This window comes from Vulpes lagopus, chromosome 5 (assembly GCF_018345385.1).
Source record: "Vulpes lagopus strain Blue_001 chromosome 5, ASM1834538v1, whole genome shotgun sequence".
NCBI lineage: Eukaryota > Metazoa > Chordata > Mammalia > Carnivora > Canidae > Vulpes > Vulpes lagopus.
Window position 1 is genome coordinate 32,867,724 of NC_054828.1, and position 14,072 is coordinate 32,881,795.

Here is a 14,072-nt window from a genome sequence, read left to right on the forward strand (position 1 = left end):
TTTTGTGTTGTTTTTTTGTTTTGTTTTTTAACTTTGCTTTGGCATAACATCTAATCTAGAATGTGAAATTGCCAAATTAAAAGTAAGAACATTTTCGGGGATCCCTGGGTGGCGCAGCGGTTTGGCGCCTGCCTTTGGCTCAGGGCGCGATCCTGGAGACCCGGGATCGAATCCCACATCGGGCTCCCGGTGCATGGAGCCTGCTTCTCCCTCTGCCTGTGTCTCTGCCTCTCTCTCTCTCTCTCTGTGACTCTCGTAAATAAATTAAAAAAAAAAAAATTAAAAAAAAAAAAAAAGTAAGAACATTTTCATAAATATCACCAAATTGACATGCAGAAAAAAATCCCCAGCATGAATATACTATTTTCTAAATGGTCTATACTTTTTTCAGTTTTGGGTCCCTCTTTTACTTACGAGTTACGAGTTTTATATTTTCCTAGGGGTATTTTTATTTAATATTTGGTTATTAATTCCCATTGTGGTCAAAATGTGGCCTGTGTAATTTGAGTTTTTCTTATTATGTACTGTATCATGCATAGGAAAGAATGCATTCTAAAGAATAGTTCATAAGTAAATCCACGTACCATTCACCCAGGCTAAGAAATAGAAAATTAAGAGTGTTTTGTTTTTTAAATTTGTATGTATGTATTTATTTTTAAAAGTAGGCTCCATGCCCAACTTGGGGTTTTGAACTCGTGACCCTGAGATCAAGAGTTGCATGCTCTATCTATTGAGCCAGCCAGGCACACCCTCACCCCCTCAGTGTTTTAGAAGCTTCCTGCGTGCCTCTTCCTAATTCTGTATCCTTCCCCTCAATGGAAGCCATTTTTTTGTTTTTACATTTTTATATATCCATGTATGCCTAAATACAGGGGTTTGTCCAGTTATAAGGTAAATTGATTCAGAGACTACTGAATGGCCCATTCAGTTAAACATCTGACTGTGGTTCAGGTCATGATCTCCGGGTCTTCAGATTGAGACCCACCCTGGGCTCTCTGCTTGGAGGAGAGGAGGGGGTATGTCTGCTTCTCTGTCTCCTTCTCTCTGTTTCTCTCTTCCCCTCCCTCCCTCTCTCTGCCTCTCCCCCTGCTCATGCTCTCTCTCAAATAAATAAATAAAAATTTTTAAAAAGGTAAATTGTGATGTTTCTTTCTCTACCATTTTGTTTTTGAGATTCACATTTAGATACAAACAGCTGTAGTTGATTGTGCCTGCTGTATAGTAATCCATTATATGAATGTACACTGATGGACCAGTGAGGCTTCACTTAAATATCTCGTGAGAGTGTTTCCTAACTTGAAGTTATTACTGTCTCCAACCCCTCACTTGCCAAACTGCTCTGTTACGTTTCCTGTCTCTGAAATAGCATCTTCATCCATCAACTTCCCTAATCCAGAGACTTGGCAGTTATTTTTGACACCTGTCTCTACCTCGTTCCCCATTTCCAATAATCATTAATCCTATAGATTCGACTTAACATCCATATCCATATCCATCTTTACTTTCACCATCCAGTCAAGCTCTTAAGTGTATGCTGCAGTAGTCTTCAGTGCAGCATTTCTTGTTCTCTGATCATAGATTCCAAAGCTTACCTCTTCAAGCCTCACCTATGCACTCTTCCATTAACTTGCTAGCCTCTGCCTATTTAGCCATTATTCAGGCCGTGCTCACTCCTGCTTTGGAAGCTTTGGGTGTAATAGATCATTGGACCTTGCATTCTTTTAGTGCACATGTACATGGTCTACTGTATTAATATGTGTGTTGTAAAAGTATAAACTATATGAGGTTGAATTATATGACCATTTATTACCCACAAGATAGTAATTTTAGACATTTGAACATATTAAATAGCAGTATAAAATATAAATAGGCATCCAGTTAGATAATATAGACCATGTCATAATAGAGGTATAAATAACAGTTTAAAAACGACATTTTGGGGGCACCTGAGTGGCTTACTCAATTAAGTATCTAACTCTTGATTTCAGCTCAGGTCATGATCTCAGGGTGGTGAGATCAAGCCCCATGTTGTGCTCCTCACTGTGTATAGAGCCTTCTTGAGATTCTCTCTCTTCCTCTGCCCTTCCCCTTTCTCTCTCTCTCAAATAAATTGATCGAGAGGAGGGGCAGAGGCAAAAGGAGAAGCTGGCTGCCTGCTCAGCCTTGGGGCTGGATCCCAGGACCTTGGGATTGTGACCTGAGCCAAAGGCAGACACTTAACTGACTGAGCCACCCAGGTGCCCAAATAAAAATTTTAAAAGCCCAAATGAGTCTCAGATTCTTTAAGGGACTATAGCTGTGACAGCCATGCATCCCTGGATTTCTGGTTCACTCTTAATATTAAACACCGTGTTATCTCTTTCTAAATAGTATTGAAAGTGCCACCAAAATATCAGTCAAAACTTGTATCTCCTAAACTACTTCTCGTAACTGAAATTGGCACAGAAATGCTTTAATCAGTTGATGTGACTTGATTTTTGCTAGTGTGACTGAAGGACTTTTCACTGGACCGGTATTACCATGACTAAGTAGTCTAGATGAACTCAGAAGGAGATGAGGGGTGTGGGTTGAGTTATAGTCCTCTTCTTTACCACTATGGCAGGCCATGTAGTCATAAAACTTGTTGAGTTTATTTCTAATAAAGTATGGATAAATCCCATTGAAATGAACCCTAGGAACTGTTTCAATTATTTTGTGGAAATTTTGTAATAGATACTACTTGGCATGAACAGGGCTATTGCCTTTAGTCCTTATTTTTTTATATATGTAAATTTTTGTAGTAATGAAATTTGACCTCTAATTTTCCGTAATTTTGATTTATAGTTTTTCCTGTTAGATATCAGAATTTTCAGCAAAAACTCTTTAACTAATAACAGTTTTACAACCAGCTTTAAATTATGATAGTCCTTGGGGGGAAGGAATGACTTTTTAGAAATTTGCTTTGGATAATTTTAAGGATAGCCATGCAGGTGTAGAAATGTGAAAGCTTGTAATAGATGATGCACTCGTATTCTAGAATCAGTACACTTTTTGGGTCCTGTGTTACTGCATATAAAACCCTAAAGTAATAGACTTATAAGTCAGGTCTCAAAGGGTTTCAGCCAAATACATTTCTAAAAATTTAATAACAAAAGAATCTCAAAACTGACATTGTACATATTAAGATAGTTGAAATGCCTTCCTGATTCTTCTTACATAGACTTTTCTGTGAATCACTATCAGTGTTTTTTTCTTGCAGTGTTATAGCTGCCCACATAGCATTCCCCACATCAAGAAAAGTCCACTTTTTATCAAGGGATGTGGAAGCATAAATTAGAATATTTTGTCATGATGCATTATCGCAGCAATCTCCAGATGAAGAATGGAGAATACACTAAATTTCATGCTTTATGAAACTGGTTCAGTGTTAGAAACTGCCTTCTGTCATGTGACACGTATACATGTTTTCTGCAGGTCCCACTTGTTTATACAACTTCTAAAGAACTGTATAGGAAGATAAGTGGTTTTAAGTTTGGTTGCTTTCTAAAATGGGCAGTCATTTTTCAGGTATAATTTGCTTGTCAAATATCTGTGGGTAGCTATAGAATTCATCTTATAAACATGGAGAAGAGAGAGGCTTTTGGACTTCTTGAATGTTGTTCTTGTACTGTCTATAATCTAGACCAGTTGTATGGTTTATAAACTTACTTTACTCTAGACCAGGATCAGCAAACTTTCTGCGTTAAGAGGCCAGATAGAAGATATTTTAGGCTTTGCAGGCTACATGTGGTCTCTGTTCTTTGTGGGTTTTTTTTTTTTAATCCCTTTAAAATGTAAAAACCACTTGTAGCTAGGGTCCATACAGAAATAGGCCATAAGCCAGATTTGTCCCCTTGGGTTATGGTTTGCTGACCCCTGCTCTAGATCAGTACCATCCAATAGAAATACAATTTTAACCATACATGTAATTTTAAGTATTTTAGTAGCCACATTTAAAAAGTAAAAAGCAGATGAAATTAATTTTAATAATATATTTAGCCAATTGTATCCAAACTATTAGTCATTTCAGTATGTGGCAGAAGCCACATTTCAGGGACTCAGTGACCACATGTGTTGAACAGCACACTGCAGATGAGAACTACTCAGAATAAGGACCATAAACTTGTACAGTTGGTTATCAGTCTTTGACAAATTAAGTATAGGAATTAAAAATAAGCATTTAAAATATTTTATAGCTCTTTGATAGTTCTGTCTATTCAATCTAATAAGAAAATTGGTACTTGTATTTCATATGTCTTTTTTTATATTTCATTTTTCCTAATAATTTATTCTTATAATGTCTTACAAAAGAATTGGTCTGTGAAATTAAAAAGAACCTGCCTCTTCATTATGGAGAGGCACTGCTGTAGATAGTCTTTCCTAAGACTCTGCAGGCCTCTGGTGTACATGGCAAAAATAAAACAAAGAGAAACAGTGATGAGGCCTTGGTAGGTAGTTTATTTAGAACTACTCACATCCTGCCAACTGCTCCAGAGTGTCCTTTTTACTTAATCTCTTTCAGAGCTACCATTGGAGCCCATGGCTGGAGTACCCTCGGTCTGTGGTTTTCCTTCTCTACTCTAGAATCACCCAAAGAGCTTATAAAAAAAAAAAAAAAAAACAGCAGTGTCCAGGTGCATCTCTAGACCAGTGAAATCACAATCTCTTGGGGGGGGGGGGGCTGTGTATCATATAGTTTCAAAAGCTCTCCAGGTGATTATATTATGTAGCCAGTGTTTATTGTGTGGATCCCTAGCCCCAGGGGTGGGGGGGGGGGGTGATTGCTCTTTCTCCATTGGGAAAGAATGACTCATCTGGGCAGGGGGTTTTCTGTGTGGTGTACTGTTGACTCTTTAACAGTGGAAAGGGGACTTTCCAGTTAAATATGTCAGATTGAACATTGGCATTTTAATTCTACTCACTCCTGGAACCCCACTAAAATTAAAGGAATAAAAAAGGTATAAGCCATAAACCCACAAATAGAAAACAAATAAGAAAGAGACAAGAAGTACGCCTGATTGGTCAACAAGATTTTGGTAGAAGCAGGTAGCTAGAAATTAACAGAATGGAGAAAATGATATAAATGTTTACAAATGAGGATGTTAAGAAGCAAAGCAATTTATACTGCTGGCTCAGAAATTAGAGAAACCAGTTAGCTCAGAAGATAGGGTGAAGCATAAAGCTGAACACAGGAATGGCTGAAAGTCTGTATGCTTCAGAGCCCCCATCCCTCCCTTTCCCACAGTAATCAGGAGACTTTTACCCTGGATAAAACTAGAGGTTAGAACTTAGAGAAATTTATCTAAGAGGGTCAGTCAGAGCTGAGGTGTGGGGTATCTTTTGAAAATAAAGACGCCTTTTGAAAAATAGAGACTAAGCAAAATTCCCCTTACCCTGTTTTCAGAACATAGCAGTCAAGTATATACACAAGAGAGGAAATTGAAGTATTTGTCTCTGGGATTAACAGCTAGGAGACAAGATTTACAGATCCTGACTTTTGTGGATTTCCAAAAAAAAAGAACTCATTGCCTCATCACCTTATGTGAAAGCCAGCCACCTGACAAGTACCCTACCCAACTGCCTGCACCACCATACAGACAGAACTTCTGATCAGCATGTTAGTGGTCACATCTGCTGTGATGGACAGGGGCGTTCATCAGACCCTTGTGGAAAAGCCTCTAAAATAAAAAACACATGGAAAGATTTAAGGAGAAGAAAGGAAGAAACAGATAAAAATATTTAAAATGTTAAAAAAAAAAACATTTGAAAAATGTGTATCCTCTGAGAAATGCTATATTTGTCCAAGAAACTAGAATAGGATGTTATTAAAAAGAACATTCAGGGAGTAAAAAAAAAAAGGTCTTGGAAATTAAAGCTGTGATAAGAAACATTCTAACTGTGGTAGAAGTGTTGCAAGGTGATACCAAAGAAATCTTCCAGATGGTAGAAAAGGAAAAGAAATGCGATATTGAAAAGAAAATCTATACAATCAGAAGATGAATCTAAGAGGTCTACTGTCTAACAAAAGGACTTTCAGGAGAGAGGGATGGGGCCAATGAGTGAGATAGGAATGGAAAGAACACAATAAATGTAAAAAAGGCCCAGGCTAAGGATAAAGAGAGGCAGCTACAACTTCTCACAAAAATAAAAACAGGTCACATGAAAGGAGACTGGGAATTGCTGTGATACTGGACTTCCTTTCCTTGATTACCTGGGAGTAGAATTAAAGATGGAAAGGAGTGGCAGGCAGTGCTACTGTTTGTTATGAGCCTTGTTCTTTGAGACTACCGGCATACCTCATTTTACCGCACTTGACTTTATCACACCTTACAGACACTGTGTATAGTTTGAAGGTCTGTTGCACAGTTTTCCAACAGCGTTTGCCCACTTCATGTCTCTGTGCCCCATTCTGGTAATTCTTATAATATTTCAAGCTTTTTCATTATTATATTTTTATGGTGATCGGTGATTACAACTCACTGAAAGCTGGTTAGCATTTTTTAGCAATATATACACATTTTTAAATAAGGTACATAATTGGTTTTTTGTAGACCTACTGTTGCACACTTAATAGACTACAGTGTAGTATAAACATAACTTTTCTGTGCACTGGGAAACCAGAAATTTCATTTGACTTGCTTTATTGCAATACTCCCCTTATTACAGTCTGTAACCGAACCTACAATATCTACAAGGTGGGCTTGTATAAATGTATGAATTAGGTAAGGATAAAAAAACAGCTTAAAAATAAAGAACTGAGGGATCCCTGGGTGGCACAGCGGTTTGGCGCCTGCCTTTGGCCCAGGGCGCGATCCTGGAGACCCGGGATTGAATCCCACGTCGGGCTCCCGGTGCATGGAGCCTGCTTCTCCCTCTGCCTGTGTCTCTGCTTCTCTCTCTCTCTCTCTCTGTGTGACTATCATAAATAAATAAAAAAAAAATTAAAAAAATTAAAAAAAAAATAAAGAACTGAAAAGGAAACTGGGCTAGAAAGGACCTAGGATATTGGAAGAGTATATCAACAAAGATATTGGAGTCACTAAGAATATGGCAAGGATTAGCCCCATATGTAACAAGACTATGAGCAAAGAACAGAATCATAATTAAAAAAAGAAAAAAAGATGATGTAATAACAGCAAGGCATGTTACTTCAAATAGTATAAACCTCAAAAAAAAAAGGCTTACAAAAAAGATTTCTGCTAAGGGGAGGAGACAAATATTCTGATAGAGTTAATAAGATTTAAAGTTTTCTTAATCTAATCCATCTAATACATTATAGTAGAATATATATATACCATATACCATGCAAACTCCTATATACCTAGCAATATGCTTGTAATAAAGAATAATCTGCAAGTATGTTTTATGATTTCATAGATATAAATTCATTCTATGTTGGATTGTCATTAGTTCAAGAGCCCTTTCTGTAAAAAACTAAAAATGAAGATACATAAAATTAATTTTTTCTCTTAACCCTAGTCACTGTCTTGAAAATCCCAGTATTTATCACAAAGAACATTTGTCACAGTTATGGGAGGATCAGCTCTAATGCATCTCACTGCTGTAAGAGAAAACATTCAGACAGTTTTCCAGTACTGATTCTAAACTGTGAAAAGTAGTACATAATGAGATAATAAACAGGAACAAAAAATTCCAGAGAAGAAAGTGCCATACTCTTTAAATGGCAAAATAGAGAGACATTTTTAAAAAAGTTTCTGTTGTCCTCTTCGAACAAAACCAGCTGAAGTTTAAGTTCGCATTTTTCCATTTCTTCTAATGTTGACTTTTAGGTTATTGAATGAGACAGTATGACTGTGTTAGAATTGTAAAATAACTTATTTGTAAAGTGTGATGATCTGCTTTCAACTTTTTCTTAAGGAACAAAAATAAAGATGCCAAATTGCATATTTTTTGTTTTTATTTTGTTAATTACTTCAGTAGCAAAGCTGTTTCTGTTACTCTGTTATTTCCAAACTCTTCCAGGATGAAGAATTGGGAAGCTAAAAGACGCCTTCCCATTTAAATCTAAATATTTTCTTTCTTTCCTCCTATTTGCCTTTCTATTCAAACTGCTTCTTTAAAATCACAGATAAAATTCAATACATTGCAGAGTAGGGAGGGAAGATACTGAATTTTCACAAGTGATTGATCTAGCTGTAACCTTTAGATTGCTCGATGAGTGGAAATATAGCAGTTGGTCTGTGAAATCTGGAAGATCACTACTTACAGATTTTTGAACTAGTTAATGTGTTGACAAATGTAGTCCTGATTTCAGCTTTGGAGCTGTTGAATACAGATATGTTTCAGCAATACAGAATGTATTTTCCCTTTGTAATGCTTGAGGAAGTGCCTGAATTATTTGTATTAAGGAGACAGAAATCAGTGTCATAATGAAAGTAGGTTGATGCATGGGAAAAGAAACTAGAATTGAGAGAATTTCTTTCCTTTCCCATGAAATCTAAGTATTCCATCTGAAAGGAAATGGGGAATGAGGATTGGCCTGATGAATGGTGCCATGAGTGGCACTTAGGACCATCAGCAGCAATCAGCAGCGTCTTCCTCCTCTCACTTCAGCAGGACAGCAGAGGGTGGTGTCCTGATGGGTGTCACTGAGATTTCCAGTGAGAAGGGGCTGGTGCTGCCTGTTTTGTTTGCACACACCACCTTAACTTCAGTCTCTCCTCTTCCTCTTTTTTCTTTAGATCTTATAATCAATGGATAAAGTGGGGAAGATGTGGAATCACTTCAAATACAGGTGTCAGAATCTCTTCGGTCACGAGGGAGGGAGCCGTAATGAAAATGTGGACATGAACTCCAACAGATGTTTGTCTGTGAAAGAGAGAAACCTCAGTATAGGAGACTCCACTCCTCAACAACAAAGCAGTCCCTTAAGAGAAAACGTTGCCTTACAACTGGGATCAAGCCCTTCCAAGAATTCTTCAAGGAGAAACCAAAACTGTGCTACTGAAATTCCTCAGATTGTCGAAATAAGCATTGAAAAGGATAATGATTCGTGTGTCACCTCAGGAGCAAGGCTAGCAAGAAGAGATTCCTACTCTCGGCATGCTCCGTGGGGTGGGAAGAAAAAACATTCCTGTTCTACAAAGACGCAGAGTTCATTGGATACTGATAAAAAGTTTGGTAGAACTCGAAGCGGACTTCAAAGGAGGGAGAGGCGGTATGGCGTAAGCTCCATGCACGATATGGACAGCATGTCCAGCAGAACTGTAGGAAGCCGCTCTCTGAGACAGAGGTTGCAGGATACTGTGGGCTTGTGTTTTCCCATGAGAACTTACAGCAAGCAGTCAAAACCCCTCTTTTCTAATAAAAGAAAAATACACCTTTCTGAATTAATGCTTGAGAAATGCCCTTTTCCTGCTGGCTCAGATTTAGCCCAGAAATGGCATTTGATTAAACAGCATACAGCCCCTGTGAGCCCACACTCAACATTTTTTGATACATTTGATCCATCCTTGGTTTCTACAGAAGATGAAGAAGATAGGCTTCGAGAAAGAAGGCGGCTTAGTATTGAAGAGGGGGTTGACCCTCCTCCCAATGCACAAATACATACATTTGAAGCCACCGCACAGGTTAATCCGTTATATAAACTGGGACCAAAGTTAGCTCCCGGAATGACTGAAGTAAGTGGGGACAGTACTGCAATTCCACAAGCTAATTGTGACTCAGAAGAGGACACTACCACACTGTGTCTGCAGTCACGTAGGCAGAAGCAACGTCAGGTGTCTGGAGACAGCCATGCCCACGTTAGCAGACAGGGAGCTTGGAAAGTCCATACGCAGATTGATTACATACACTGCCTCGTGCCCGACTTGCTTCAGATCACAGGAAATCCCTGTTACTGGGGAGTGATGGACCGTTACGAAGCAGAAGCCCTCCTTGAAGGGAAACCTGAAGGCACATTCTTGCTCAGGGACTCTGCGCAGGAGGACTACCTCTTCTCTGTGAGCTTCCGTCGCTACAACAGATCCCTGCATGCCCGAATCGAACAATGGAACCACAACTTTAGTTTTGACGCCCACGACCCATGTGTATTTCACTCCTCCACTGTAACAGGACTTTTGGAACATTATAAAGATCCCAGTTCTTGCATGTTTTTTGAACCATTGCTTACTATATCACTAAACCGGACTTTCCCTTTTAGCCTGCAATATATCTGCCGTGCAGTAATCTGTAGATGCACTACATATGATGGAATCGATGGGCTCCCTTTACCATCCATGTTGCAGGATTTTCTGAAAGAGTATCATTATAAGCAAAAAGTTAGAGTTCGCTGGTTAGAACGAGAACCAGTCAAGGCAAAGTAAACTCTCCTGCCCCCAAAGGGCATTAATTAGATCTGCTTTTATGTGCATCAGACAGTACACCTATAGCAAGCACACATATCAGTGTTAGGTTTTTTTTCAGTACAGTATGTAGGCTTAGTGTTAGTGTCTGTCAGATGCAATCTGCTGTTACTCAGATAAACTTGGTGCCTATTGAGACAACAGAGGACAGAGCTATAGGTGTTCAGTAAGGCTACAAAAGCGTTTTGTTGATTGAACAGTTTGGTTTTTAATGACTGTTGTAATTGAGTAAAGCAACTCTGGGGCATTTGCTATGAAGAATTCTATTTCTTACTGAAGAACAAATTATTAATATTGGATGAGTATTTCAACAGTGTGACTAATGTTTGAAATTGTTATTTTTTTCTAAGAATTTTTCTATAACCTTCCAAAAGTAGCGCTGTTTGTAGTTCCTATAAATCAAGCTTTGGAAGTCCAAAAATAAAGACTGCCTTCCTTTGAGAAAAAAAAAAGAAAAATGCAATTTTCTGGCCACAAGGGCATAGTGCAGTTCACTTAAGTGTTGATATAGTTTATAGTCAGTCTCCTGTCTCTTCTGCGAAAGGTACTGTTAAGTAAACCAGGTTTTCTAAAAAGTTGCTCTTAAAAGTTCAGGCTTATAAAGCTGATAGTAGAATTTTATTTCAAGGCCTTAGGTGTTTTGTTTTTTGGGTTTTTTTTTTTGAATGAATGCTTTAACTTAAAACACATTGGGAAGAGCTGCAATGTAGTCCTGTGTGTGATTTTTTTTTTTTTTTTACATTAGTACATGCAGTCTACGCGCTGATTAGTTAAAGTTGGATCTTTTCCCGTGCCCATGGTGTGTTTGTGAACCATGAAGAAAGTGAGACTAGAAGATGCCCACACAAGTCAGATGATAACAGCAGTGGTTGCTGATGTTGAGATTATTGTTAAACTGCAGTGAACAATTTGGATGGCAGTATTTAGCTCTTTGTTGTAAGCTCTTACAGCTGAATAGCTTAAGTACAATTTATAGAATTTCAAAGCAGTTAATTTCTAATGGAAAATCTGAAACCCTAATTGCAGATTTAAAAGGTACTGTACAACCATTCTATCTGTAAATAACTTTACTTAGCACCTTTTTTGTCACTTAGAATAGTATGCAGTACTACTTGAGTGAGCTATTTTGGAAGTAATACCAAGTTCTAGTGTTTGCTTCTTAGTATTGAACTGAATTTACGGTTCTGTGCTAGACATTTTGCACTAGTCGAATCCATTCTTGTGTCTTTTTGTTAATGTGCTCTGTACCACTGGTGAGTGCTCCTTGGTTTCCTTACCTGCTGCTACAGAAAAGTTCTTTTACATCCTGATGGCTATTGCCAAGGCTACAAAAAAGAAAAGCTATATTTGTATGCAACACTAACCCTTTGACTGCTAATGTACGTTTCTGCTTGCTGTGCCTTGTTATGGCTGCTTTTTTTGTGCTAATAAAGTATGTTTGGTGTTCTCCTTGTATATCTGCTGTTTTATACATTTGCAACAATTTCTCTTGTAAATGGAATGGTATGGGGTTTTTAAATAAGCATTACCCAACAACCTACTATAGTTAATGCAGAATTACTGTACAGTCTAATATTGACTTATTCTTATTAAACTCTAAATTTAATGCTACTCATCTTTCCAATCGTAATCACATATACTGTGGAACAGTATCTCTAGTTACTGCAAATTACTGTACAGTTTAGATTATAACACAAATGGACAGAGAAATATTGACTAACCATTGATTTCTCTGCTTATAAAGATTGAAGCTATCAATGATGTGTTATAATAAATGAATATGTTTAGCCTTCCACTTCATCAGAAACAAGTTAAAATGAAGTCTTGTGAACTAATAATACATCAGCGCCATTTATTGGTTTGGGGACCATTTTTATTATAATCTTAAATGCCCAAAATGTAGAACTTAACCAAAGACTTGTCCATTTTTAAAGCAAAATGGGGATTGAGGGGACTTATAATTCTTATTATTTCTAATAAAAGTCCCTGAAGAACATATACCAAAGTGTTCGAGAACGTCATCCAAACCTACTTTAAAGCATTATGTGCAATTAAGTTGTTATGACATAATTATATTGCATAATTGTTGGGTCCGTTTTCTTGAGCTTATAATGTATCTGGAAAATAATCTCTTGGGAAAAAAAAAGTCCTTACTGACTATTGGAGAAAGATTATATATGCAAGCAAGATCTTATTTTAAAGAGGAAACTTGAAACTCCAAGAAAGCACTTGATGTTTTATATGCTTGTAGCAAATTGATGTTCTAATTGTAGTTTTATAGAAAATATTAATGCTTTTATGTATTTCAGAACTTTCGTATGTTAAATGGAAATTGTTTTAAATGTGTAAATATTTGAGTTTTATGTAAGCATGTATACATTGTGCTAAAAGTCACATGTTTCAGTTTGTGTGTAATATTAATATGCAACCTTCGGTTTAAAATTTTTTTCCTAAAAAAAATTAGTGGCTTATATTTTAAAAAAGGAAAATCACCAGCATGAAATTGCACCTTAGTCTATATTCACTGTGTCTTTTTCTGAATCCCATTGTAGCCTGTCAACTTAATATTTGTTCTCATGGTCTTTTTGAAGTGCATTTTAATACAAACCAGGAAATTCTTCAGAAGTTTGGACACATCTTCATAGTAAAGTAATTAACCCAAGGAAAGGTTCGTCTGATTCCTATCCATTCTCATTCTTTCTGGCATTCATTTATTCATTCATTCATTCATTCATTCATTCACTTTATCTGTGTATATCTATAAACACACACACACACATATATATACACATACATATGTACATTTATGATAATGTTACTTTAAAAAATAATATTGCCATCTGATTTAAAATCATTTAGAGGCCTTATTCTATATATATATATATACTATCCTTGTACCATTCAGATTTGATTATCCACACCTGAGGTTTAGTTTTGCTGATACAATCGTATTTGTAATACAGTCACCTTACACCAAGAAAACATGCCTCAGTAATTTCTGTCAAAACACAGTAAATTTTTTTTGAAAAGGAAACAGCTTGGCTTAAATATAGTTATTAAGAGTCATTGTTAAATGTTTATTTCTTCAACAAAAATTGAGCCCAAATATCATACTCCACAAACTGCTGTGTGTTCTCATGGTCCATTGGAAGGTTTATATAAGACTTATAATGGCTTGAGACATAAAAGTTGAAACTTGAATTCTGTGCCTCACTTTGACAAAATGCAGAGTTTATGAACCTTTTTATTTGACATCTTGATCTGGTCGCTATTCATCTTTATCTCAAGTTTCCTTTGCTACTTGGCACTACACACTAGTTTGGTAAATTTTATTGATATTAGTCTTAATAGACTAATCTTTTTTTTTTTTTTGTAGCAAAGAAAGCTTAAAGTTGCTTTTTGGTAGAGGCACAGAGGTGGTGAGTGAGTCAGCACTCTCATAGGGAAGCTAGAGCCATCTCTGGAAATGTGTAAATACAGGGAAATTCACACTAGTTCCTCCACTTGTTCTGTACCCAAACACATCCAACACATGCACTTTACCTAGAAGAAATTAGATAAAAGTGCACACGAAGGGCTGACTTAAAGGTGAAAAGTCTCCAAAGGGGACAGTGCTGCTTGGTGTGGATACACCAACACTACAAATCTATGAGGCTCAGGCTTTGTTTCATATTTTTGCAATAGCTGATA

General features: G+C 37.1%; 1 protein-coding gene across 3 annotated transcripts in view; it reads left to right on the forward strand.

Annotated features, from left to right (window-relative positions):
* Nucleotides 1–13,044, forward strand: part of SOCS5 (suppressor of cytokine signaling 5) — a 60,386-nt gene extending 47,342 nt beyond the window's left edge. For all 3 annotated transcript variants that reach the window (XM_041754993.1, XM_041754991.1, XM_041754992.1), the window contains one exon: nt 8,721–13,044. In XM_041754993.1, the coding sequence (XP_041610927.1) occupies nt 8,733–10,343 (1,611 nt within the window). In that variant the 5' untranslated portion in view covers nt 8,721–8,732 and the 3' untranslated portion in view covers nt 10,344–13,044. The remainder of the gene's footprint in view (nt 1–8,720) is intronic.
* The last annotated feature ends 1,028 nt before the right edge of the window (nt 13,045–14,072 follow it).